Below are 12349 nucleotides of genomic sequence, written 5' to 3' on the forward strand. Positions count from 1 at the left end.
GGACAATGACCTCCTGCTAGCCCCTCTTCCCCCGTGAGAACATTCTGCACCCTCTCTGACACATCCTTGATCCTGGCACCAGGGAAACACCACACCATTCTGGTTTTTCTCTACTGGCCACAGAAACGTCTGTCTGTACCTCTGACTATGGAATCCCCTAACACAATTGATCTCTTTGAAGCTGACGTACCCCTCGTTGCATTAGAGCCAGTCTCAATAACAGAAACTTGGCTGTTTATGCTACGTTCCCCTGAGAATCCATCATCCCCTATATTTTCCAAAACAGCATACCTGTTTGAAATGGGTATATCCACAAAAGACTCCTGCACTAGCTGCCTACCTCTCTTACCCTTCCTGGAGTTAACCCATCTATGTGACTGTATCTTAAACTTTCCCCCTTCCTATGACTGCCATCCATCACATACTGTTGCTGTTGCAAATTCCTCATCGTTTCTATCGGTCTCTCCAACCGATCCACTCGATCTGATAAGATTCGCACCCAACAGCATTTATCGCAGATATAATCCACAATAACCCTTAAACTCTCTTTAAACTCCCACATCTGACAAGAAGTACATATCACTGCAAAGGCCATTTTTGCTCCTTCACAATCTACAGACCCAGAAAATAACACCGTCTTATTCTTCTGCAAACACTGCCCCAGGTTAAATTAATAGCTATGACTTATATTTTAAGTTTAATCAAGAGACTTATCTCCAAAAACATAATCAAGAAAGAATCCACTATACTCACTATTGCAGCCTTTCTCTTGGACAGACTTAAAATAACAATTAACTTATCTGATTCTGTGCTGTGAAATTGACCCGGGTTCAATTCCCGCTTCAGGCAACTGTCTGTGTGGAGTTTGCACATTCTCCCAGTGTCTGCGTGAGTTTCCTCTGGGTGCTGCGATTTCCACATTCCAAAAATGTGCAGGTTAGGTGAACTGGCCATGCTAAATTGTCTGTAATGTTAGGTGAAGGAGTAGGGGAATGGGTCTGGGTGGGTTGCTCTTCAGAGGGTTGGTGTGGACTTGTTGGGCCGAAGGGCCTGTTTCCACACTAAGTAATCTAATCTAATCTGTGTGGCACACAAAAGCGATGTCCATTAATCCATATCTTATCAGTGAGCGGTTTTGCACAACATAAATTGGCCAAATGGTTGAGTGAGTTGCCACAACCTGTTGTGAATGAACATTTCACATATAGTGAAGGATTCCTACATGTTTATGACAGCATATATTGATAGCAATTCTACATCCATGTACTTGGTGGACATTAGATTTACCTACGCAAGGTAAATCAAGTCATTCAAGTAAGCTGCAGATATTTACATTACGTCAAAACATCATGAACAATCTGAACATGTCACCAATCTCTGAATCCATTCATTAAACTTGTGACCTTAGCAACTTATGTGGCCATATGATTATTACATTGATTCTTAAGGTACTAAATTTATAGAAAATATTGGACAAGTAACATACTAACTGTATCCCACCGTGCAACAGATAATTATCAGATGTATGTAATAACATAGAACATAGAACATAGAACATAGAAGGATACAGCGCAGTACAGGCCCTTCGGCCCTCGATGTTGCGCCGACCGAATCCTACCTAACCTATACTAGCCCAATAACTTCCAAATGCCTATCCAATGCCCGCTTAAATGACCATAAAGAAGGAGAGTTCACCACTGATACGGGCAGGGCATTCCATGAACTCACAACCCGCTGTGTGAAGAATCTACCCCTAACATCTGTCCTATACCTACCACCCCTTAATTTAAAGCTATGTCCCCTAGTAACACCTGACTCCATTAGCGGTAAAAGGTTCTTAGTATCTACCCTATCTAAACCCCTAATCATCTTATACACTTCTATCAGATCTCCCCTAAACCTTCTCTTCTCCAATGAGAACAGCCCCAAGTGCCTCAGCCTTTCCTCATAAGATTTTCCTACCATTCCAGGCAACATCCTGGTAAACCTCCTCTGCACTCGTTCTAAAGCTTCCACATCCTTCCTATAGTATGGCGACCAAAACTGCACACAATACTCCAGATGAGGCCGCACCAGAGTCTTATACAACTGCAACATGACCTCAGGACTCCGGAACTCAATTCCTCTGCCAATAAAGCCCAGTACACCATATGCCTTCCTCACAGCACTATTTACCTGGGTGGCAACTTTCAGAGATCTGTGTACATGGACACCAAGATCCCTCTGCTCATCCACACTACCAAGTAGCCTACCACTAGCCCAGTAATCCATCATCTTGTTATTCCTACCAAAGTGAACGACTTCGCACTTAGCTACATTGAATTCCATTTGCCACATTTCCGCCCAGCTCTGCAACTTATCTATATCCCGCTGTAACCTACCACTTCCTTCCTCACTATCCACAACTCCACCGACTTTTGTGTCATCCGCAAACTTGCTTACCCAGCTTTCAAGTCCTTCCTCTAGATCATTTATAAAGATAACAAAAAGCAATGGTCCCAAAACAGATCCTTGTGGGACCTATCAGACAAATGTAATCTTGAAAACAGAATTGAATTTCATTCATACAATGCTTTTGGAATACTTGGTAATTAAATGAATGTGACCTTTTCTTAATTATTCATGCTAGATTAACTACATAGACCAGCATTAATTGTCCCGGAGAAGGTAGCAGTGAGCTGTCGCTTTGAACTACTCCAATCTTTGGGATATTACGGTACCATTGATGGAAAGTTTGATACAACTGAGCAGCCTGCAAGCCTTTTCCAATAGAATGTAACTATGTTGGAAGTGATCTGGAGTCACAGTTATGATGGAGTAAGTTTGGCAGTTTTCCAAAGGACGTTAGTGAACAAATTTTAAAAAAAACAATAATTGAACGTGGTTACATGCTTGCCTTTCAACAAATACTTAATTTCTGATTTTACTGAATTCCAATCTCACCATTTGCCACGGTGGGATTCAAACCCATGTTGTTTCAAAAATATACACTCCATCTCCATATACTGAATGTAAATCAATATTTAAAAAGTTGAATCCATAATCTATATATTTATGATTTTGCAAATTACATAATTTAAATATATATGCACTGTCTGGTAAAATGTGTGTGTCTGAAATGGAAAAAAAAGAGGGTCAATTTTATTATTTATGTATCTTGAGAACCTTGTAAAATATTGCGCAGGGTAAAATTAGCATGTGGGTGTTTGACCTGATATCAGGAGACTTCATGGGATATATCACTTTTATCATAAGCTAGGAGACGTGAAACAGGATAATTTGCAGGACATATGAGACTGGGTCTACTATTCATTCCAGTGTCTAGCTGGATGGCAGGTGATCCATCCAATTTAATCCCTTTCGCTTTGTAGGGGTTTGGTACAACTGGAGTTGAGGGTCATTTAAGATTCAACCACATTGCTGTGGTTCTGAAGTCCCATTAAAGCCAGACCAGGGTAAGGACAGAGTCCCTTGAAGAATATTAAATGAACCATATGGGTTTTAATAACAACTGATGACAGTTCAAGATCACTGCGAATAGCTTCTAATTCCAGATTTATTAATTATGTGAATTAATTTTTTTCCAGTTGCTATATGATATGATTCAAACTCATGTCCCCAGGCATTAGGCATTTCTTAATCAGTACTCCAGAGACATCATCAGATCAGCCATGAATAGCAAAGAAAGCTCAATTGGTACTACTTATGAATATAGCACCAATTACAAAAGCAAGCTTAAATTGCTTTTACCATGTTGTTTTGGGCAGGTTAGGCAGTTGCATACAATTGTATCCTTCCGCTTTCCGACAATAGAGGTGCAATTGATCAGAATAATACTGCTCTTACTTCGATTCAGCTGTGTATTTGAGGCACAACACTAGGGGGAGCACCTCCTGCACAGGTACAGTAATATTATAGGGTATTTAAAATGTGGGATGCTTTTGAAGTGTACTTCTGTTTTCTGTTGCTGAATTAAAAATTTTTGAGTGTATGTTTTCTCAGAATTGAGAGGCGGAGGCTACAGAGATAGAAAGTAATACAGCCGTGGAAGAAGTTTCAAACAAGGATGAAAAATGTAAATGCTTCAATAGAAGATAATGTAAGGCAGTAAGTACAAGGGATAGGTGAACAGGATGTGATGTCAGTAACAACGTGCACGCAGACATGGCTCAATAAGATCAGCATCAACATTTGTTTGAGTGACTTGGGTAATTCTAGATAATAAAGAATGCAATTTTCTGCATATCCCACTACAGTATCACTATTTCCATTAATGCATAAACTTCAGCTATTTTGAAATGTCCAGAGACTAAATAATCCATTCAGCAAATTCAAGGTGAAAACAGCTCTCAAATTGGTATTATAAAAAAGTTTTTTTTTTGTGCACTTATAACTGCTATCAGTTGCAAAATTTCCACTTTTATGGATCGTGCTAGCCAAACACAAGTTTGGATTAATAAAAATATTGCCCAACCAATCTTTACCATAATTTGATGTGTTCCACAAAAGAATATTTTAAAGATTGCAGGTCATCAATGCAGTTGTAAACACTTTTTTGCTCAATGATCAGTTATAGACATTTGCAGAAAAACATTAATACAAATTAAATTTGTTTTTTCTTCAGCTCCAAGTAAAAATGTGCACAACCAACCTCTTTTTGAGGATCTTTGTGAGCTTCCAATGTCCTTATGATAGTAAGTTCTGCATAATTTTTGAATCTTTCCGGCTGGTGCTTTAAAATCTCTTTTAAAACTCGCAGTGCCAATGCTCTGATTGTATGCTGTAATGCCAAGAAAAAAGAAACTCAAAGTTAACAAGTTTTTCATTATGTAAACTTCGAAGACAATTGCAGAAACTGTTACAGAAATAAATTTTGCTAAATTTAAATTTCCTTTTTAAAAAAAACTGATCCCCCCCCCCCTCCCCAACCCATAATTATATTTATTGGAACGACATGATATGTTCCAGATGTGTGCCATTTCACAAAAGAGGAAAAGAACAAAGACCTCAACATATATTCAGATTAGGCTCAATTAGCTGACATCAGCTGTTATCAAGACACTGCACACAGTGATAAAATGTATGTAATATATATTTAAACAAATCAGCTTCAAGAAGAGGATGTTTAATCTATGAAATTCCAGTGATTTATTTTTGGCTGTTCAATTGCTTCTTGAATAACCCTAAGGTTTTTGCCAGTTTTCTTTCTTGGTAATTTATCCCAAATATTTAGTACTATAACTAACATTTTCTCTGCCTGTTCTCACTTCACTTTCTCTATATATTCATTCAGCATTCTGGTCCTATTTCCTTGCAACTTTGGATTAAAACTTTGAGATTTTTATTTTTTGGTTTGATAATAGCATTTCATATACTTGTATGGGGCCATTCTGAACTACCTTGTGATGAGTGTGCAAATTTTAAGTTTTAATAGCATTTTTTTAAAAAATCGGTCTTCCATGTTAAATTTGACAATAGATTCCTATATTCCCTGTACTGGTTCCAGTTTATTTCACCTGGTGTGTGACTAAAAGTGAATACCTCAACTCAGATTTTATAGTCACTAACCACAAATATTAACTTTTACTGTAAAATTTAAAAAAAAGAACTGCAGATGCTGGAATTATGGAACAAAAACAGAATTTACTGGAGAAATTGAGCAGGTCTGGCAGCATCTGTAGAAAGAAAACAGAGTTAGTGTTTTGAGTCCAGTGGCCCTACTTTACAAGGGCCTGTAAAAGGGTCACTGGACTTAAAACATTAACTGTTTTCTTTCCACACAGGCTGCCAGACCCACTGAGTTTCTCCAACAATTTCAGTTTTTGACTTTTACTTTATTGTACTTCTATTGAAACTGCTCCACCATATTTTCTCTGGATACTGCAACAAGTATCATCTTTGATCAGTCGTAGGCCTGAAGCACACAACATAATTCCAGATTGCAAGGCTGAAATGTCAGAGGTGACACTTTAGATTAGATTAGACTTACAGTGTGGAAACAGGCCCTTCGGCCCAACAAGTCCACACCGACCCGCCGAAGCGCAACCCGCCCATACCCCTACATTTTACCCCTACCTAACACTACGGGCAATTTAGCATGGCCAATTCACCTAACCCGCACATCTTTGGACTGTGGGAGGAAACCGGAGCACCCGGAGGAAACCCACGCAGACACGGGGAGAACATGCAAACTCCACACAGTCAGTCACCTGAGTCGGGAATTGAACCCGGGTCTCAGGCGCTGTGAGGCAGCAGTGCTAACCACTGTGCCACCGTGCCGCTCAAAAGACACATGAAACCATGGCTCCATAGATATATTCAGATAGACATCAAAGATCCTATGGAAATAAGATAAATGAGGTCTCCCAGTGTTCCAGTTAAAATGTATCCCTCAATACCTTAAAAATTTATCTCTTTATTGCTTGTGAGTAGTATGCAAATCTACTGCAGGATTTGACTCAAACAAGGACATCAAAAGTGCCAATAATAATAGAATCAGAGCACAGAATGCAGACATTTGGCCTTATGTGCATGTCCTCTCATTTTTTAGATTGTTTCCTGTCTTGCGTTGTGACTGTACTCAATCTAGGATGCTTCTCCTGTTGGACGTGTTCTTTTATTCTGCTGATTAATCCAACATCCTGGGACAGTACAGTATTGTTGAATCCGCCAAGTAATTACTCAAGAAAAAAAATTATTCCTTCTAAAAGGATTTCTTGCATTCTTCTGACCACAACCTACTGACCGAGTTACTTATTCGCCCAAATCTATATAATAGGACCAGTTTCTAACCTCCATGTATACTTTCAGTTAATTATCTCTTACAATTTGTCTTCCATAAGGCCAAATGAACCATCAGTCGAGTGTGGGTACTGGTAAAGCACAGCAGGTCAGGTAACATCCAAGGAACAGAAGAATCGATGTTTTGGGCATAAGCCGAAGGGAAGACCTCATTCTTGATGAAGGGCTTATGCCCAAAACATCAATTTGCCTGCTCCTCGAATGCTGCCTGATTTGCTGTGCTTTTCCAGCACCAGACTCTCGACTCTGATCTCCAGCATCTGCAGTCTTCTCTTTCTTTCCCCCACATGAATCATCAACCAGCATCAGACTTGCTCTGGAGTCTCTCAATATCTTTACGGGCTTGCGTAAAGAATAAAGAAACACCTCTCACTTGGATATTAAAAATATTCAGAATCTCCAGATGTCTGATTCTCTATCAATAATTGAGGGAGTATTTGCTTGACTGTCTTGAATTATTTCTCCATTTCCAGTAGGTCGAGACTGTACACTCCCACATGTATCACTGCTAGTTTTACTATTCATTTCCTGTCCTGACATGCTCTCTTCAGAGTCTTTCTCAGGTGATTCTGCTAATGAAATAGGTCTCCCATTTAAGTTAGAATAATTAACTTTAGTATATCCAGTCTTATTACTATATTCAGGTTCTAGCCTTTCTCCTTCATTATTTTGGTACCCTTTTATTTGCGACAGAGAACTAATTCTTTTTCAAACCCTAGCTTTTCTATTTCTGCAAATCCCATGTGAACATTTCCCCATGAATGATACAGATCAGTATCTGCCAGAACTACCACTTCTTGGATCAGGTGTTCATCTAAGTCTTAAGAGTTATTGACATACTATTTCAGAATTCTTCTCTAATCATTATTTGTCTCTCATTCATAAAATTTATTTCTAACTTCAGTAATCAAAGCTATTGACTCCAAAGTATGTTTCATTTTCTCTTGCAAAGTCTACAGATGTCTGATTAGGTTTATTTCTTAATGGTCTTCAATTTTAATTGATAGGCACAATACAATTGAGTATTGCCCTTTAGCAACCTCAGTCATCTTTTGACTACTTTACCTTCCCAGCTATCTTTCCAAATGAGGAAAAGATAACTTAACTCCATCTTTTGTAAATAGTGGCAGTGAACACATTTTTCTTTAAATCAAATGCTTTTTTGGAATAAAAACTTGCACCAACTACTCCCGGGACCGTCCAAATGCAGGAAACCCACAAGGAAACAGGGAAAACGTACTGGCCTAAAAAGGAGGTTGAAACAATGTGGTTTCAAGACCCCCCTTCTCCAGCATATTCCCAGCAAATGTCCAGGCTATTGAAAATAAAACAGGTGAACTCAGATTTAGAATGTCTTACAAGCTGATGGGTTCTCCATATATTGCATGGACTGCATGGCGTCCTCGGGTAAGGTGAAGGGCGGTGGGGTATGTTTCCTGATCAACACTTACAGGTGCTTAGACATAGTGACACTGGCAAACCACTGCTCCCCAGAAATAGAATACCTTACAGGAAAATTCTGTCCCTATTACCTACTACAACAGTCCCACATAGCACCTCATGCAGATGTGAAGAATGCTCTAGACGTGATCTACACTACCACAAACAAACACTCTAGAGACAAAACTCCCGGAGGCAGTAATCATTGTGGTAAAAACAATGACTGTAGATGCTGGAAACCAGACTCTGGATTAGTGGTGCTGGAAAAGCACAGCAGTTCAGGCAGCATCTGAGGAGCAGCAAAATCGACATTTCGAGCAATAGCCCTTCATCAGGAATACAAGTAGAGTGCCTGAAGGGTGGAGAAATAAATGAGGGTGGGGGTGGGGAGAAAGTAGCACAGAGTACAATAGGTGAATGGGGGAGGGGATGAAGGTGATAGGTCGGAGGGGGGGGGGGGGGGAGTGGATAGGTGGAAAAGAAGATAGGCAGATAAGACAAGTCATGGGAACACTGCTGAGTTGGAAGTTTGGAACTGGGGTGAGGTTGGGGGTGGAAATGAGGAAACTGTTGAAGCCTACATTGATGCCCTGGGGTTGAAGTGTTCTGAGGCAGAAGATGAGGCGTTCTTTCTCCAGGCGTCGGGTGGTGAGGGAGCGGCGGTGAAGAAGGCCCAGGACCTCCATGTCCTCGGCTGAGTGGGAGGGGGAGTTGAAATGGACCCCACTACCAGAGATATATTTCCCTCCCCACCCCTTTCCGCAAAGACCGTTCCCTCCATGACTACCTGGTCAGGTCCACGCCCCCCTTCAACCCACCCTCCCGTCTTGGCACCTTCCCCTGTCACCGCAGGAATTGCAAAACCTGCGCCCACACCTCCTCCCTCACCTCTATCCAAGGCCCTAAAAGAGCCTTCCACATCCAAAGTTTTACCTGCTCATCCACCAATATCACTTATTGTATCCGTTGCTCCCAATGCGGTCTCCTCTACATTGGGGAGACTGGACGCCTTCTAGCAGAGCGCTTTAGGGAACATCTCTGGGACACCCGCACCAATCAACCACACTGCCCCGTGGCCCAACATTTCAACTTGCCCTCCCACTCAGCCGAGGACATAGAGGTCCTGGGCCGCCTTCACCGCCACTCTCTCATCACCTGATGCCTGGAGGAAGAACGCCTCATCTTCCGCCTCGGAACACTTCAACCCCAGGGCGTCAATGTGGACTTCAACAGTTTCCTCATTTCCCCTTCCCCCACCTCACCCCAGTTCTAAACTTCCAGCTCAGCACTGTCCCCATGACTTGTCCTATCTGCCTATCTTCTTTTCCACCTATCCACTCCCCCGTCCTCCCTGACCTATCACCTTCATCCCCTCCCCCACTCACCTATTGTACTCTATGCTACTTTCTCCCCAACCCCACTCTCCTCTCATTTATCTCTCCATTCTTCAGGCACTGTTTGTATTCCTGATGAAGGGCTTTTGCCCGAAACGTCGATTTTATTGTTCCTCGGATGCTGCCTGAACTGCTGTGTTTTTCCAGCACACTAATCCAGAGCCCTAATCATTGTGCCTGGTACCTTCAACCAGGCTAACCTCAAGGTGGTGCTGCCAATGTACCTCCAACATATCTCCTGCCCCAGATAACCAACCACTGCTACACAACCAAAGATGCCGATTGCTCCATCTCCCGCTCACACTTTGAAAAATCAGATCACGGCGCCTCCCAGCTTGCAGGCTGGAGATGAAACGTGAGGATCTTTCACAAAAAATATAATACAGGTCTGGGGCTGAGGAAGATCGTCTCCGGGATTGCTTGGAATTGTTCAACTGGACTGCTTTCAAGTACTCAACAGAAAACCTAGACGAGTACACAACCATCGCCATGGATTTCAGTAGCAAAACGTGGAGGACTGCACATCAAAGAAGTCAATCGAAGTGCTCCCTCACTGTAAACCCTGGATGAACCAGGAAATCCACTCCCTCCTGACAACAGACATGCAGCATTCAAGTCAGACGACCCAGACCAATACAGAAAATCCAGCTATGACCTCCACAAAGCCATCTAGGGATGTCAAGAGGCAGTACCAGACAAAGTTAGAGGCCCAAACCTACCAAACTGACTCCTGCCACCTATGGCAAGGCCTAAATGATATTATGGGACACAAAATGAAGAGGAGCAAGATAGCAGACAAAGACACATCCCTTGCTGATGTATTAAATGCTTTCTAATGTTCTGTTTGAGCAGAATGCCAGCAGCGCTGTGATGCCTGCCTCGACAGTCCTGGACACATCTGTTCCCTCAGTCATAGCAGCAGATGTCAGATCGGTCTTCCTGGGAGTCAACCCAAGGTGTGTGATGGGCCCAGACGGTGTCACCAGCCAAGCACTCAGATCCTGTGTGGACCAACTGGTGGAGGTACTCACTGACATCTTCAATCTCTTCCTCCTAGAAGCCAAAATCTCCACCTGCTTCAAGAAAACCATCATCAACTCTGTACCTAAGAAAGCACATTAATTGTGCCTTAACCACAGCACAATGGCTCTGATCTCAATCATCAAGTGCTTTGAGAGACTGATTATGGCCCACATCAACACCAGTCTTCTAGCTTGCTTTGATTTCCTACAATTTGCCTACTGACAGGACAGATCCACAGCAGATGCCATATCTCGAGTCCTGCACTTATCCCTGGAACAACATGGACATCTGCAGACTCTTGCTCATTGACTCCACCTCTGCTTTTAACACCATTATCCCTTCCAGACGGATCTCAAAAATCTTGGTCTCGGTTTCAGCGGATCTGCAACTGGATCCTCAACTTTCTGATCCACAGACCACAATGTGTGAAGATAGGTAATTGCACCTCCATAACAACAACACAATACTGGAGCCCAAGGATGCGTCCTCAGTCCCCCACTGTACGTCCTATACACCCACAACTGTTTTGCCAAATTCCAAACAAATACCATCTACAAAGTCCGCTGATGACAGCAGATTAGTGGGATGGGGTATCTAACAATGCTGAGTCAAGATACAGAAGGGAGATAGAGGGCTTGGTGATGTGATTCACTAAGAACAACCTTTCTCTCAGCATCAACAAAACTAAAGAACTGATCATTGACATCAGAAAGAAAGGAGGAGAACATGCCGCCATCTAATTTAACAGAGCTGAGCTTGAGGGGTGGAGAGCAACAAGTTCCTCAGAGTGACTATAACCGACAACATGTCCTGGACTTCCCACGTAGATGCGATGGTCAAGGCGGCACAACGACGCCTCTTCTTCCTCAGATGGCTCAGGAAATTTGGCATGTCCATAAGGACCCTCATCAACTTCTCCAGATCCACTGTTTGAAAGCATACATTCCGGATCCATAATAGCCTGGTATGGCAACTGCTCTGCCCAGGACCTTAGGAAACTACAGAAGGTAGTGTGCACAGCCCAGAATATCATGGAAGAAAACCTTCCATGTATGGACTCCATTTACATGGCTTGCTTTCGCGTAAAGGATGCCAGCATCAAAGACCCATCGCATGCTGGTAATGATCTCCAACAATCTTTCCCTTCAAGCAGAAGATACAAAAGCTTAAACACACGCATCAGTAGGTTCAGGAACAGCTTGTTCCCAGCCATTACTAGAATGATGAATGGACTCTCCAGCCTCAAATAATGCTGATCTTACCTAGTGCATGCTCTCTGAAGGTAGCCCATATGTCTCTATCTAAGTCCTTTTGATCTAAACATTCTTGCTTACTATGATCTCTTGTAATGCTTGTAAACAAAGCTTCTCACTGTGCCTCGGTACATGTGACAATAAAATCAATCAAAATCATCCTGAGTTACTGCCTCTTCTTTCCTCCTTTAAATTTAAACTTTTCTGCAGCTACGTTATGATGTCTGATTTTTCCAACTCTTTGGAGTACAAGCTTTTTTAAAATTCCATTCCCCTCTCCATAGGTTTTTCATTTTTTTCCTGCTCTTTCAATTTCTTTGATTTTCTTTCCGTTCTCTTTCCAATTCAAGCTTTATGTCCAGTTCTCTAATCCTCTATTTCTCCTTCCTTACTATTGCTCTTTTTTCCCTCATTCTCAAACCTTTCCATTTTGCTTCT

At 41.9% G+C, this 12349-nt stretch overlaps 1 protein-coding gene across 8 annotated transcripts in view; it reads right to left on the bottom strand.

Annotated features, from left to right (window-relative positions):
• The window catches only part of clasp2 (cytoplasmic linker associated protein 2), a 332562-nt gene that overhangs the window by 16255 nt on the left and 303958 nt on the right, over nucleotides 1–12349 (bottom strand). For all 8 annotated transcript variants that reach the window (XM_060822878.1, XM_060822864.1, XM_060822868.1 and 5 more), the window contains one exon: nucleotides 4652–4780. In XM_060822878.1, coding sequence (XP_060678861.1) covers nucleotides 4652–4780 — 129 coding nt within the window. The remainder of the gene's footprint in view (nucleotides 1–4651; nucleotides 4781–12349) is intronic.

Source organism: Hemiscyllium ocellatum, chromosome 4 (genome assembly GCF_020745735.1).
Source record: "Hemiscyllium ocellatum isolate sHemOce1 chromosome 4, sHemOce1.pat.X.cur, whole genome shotgun sequence".
Taxonomy (NCBI): domain Eukaryota; kingdom Metazoa; phylum Chordata; class Chondrichthyes; order Orectolobiformes; family Hemiscylliidae; genus Hemiscyllium; species Hemiscyllium ocellatum.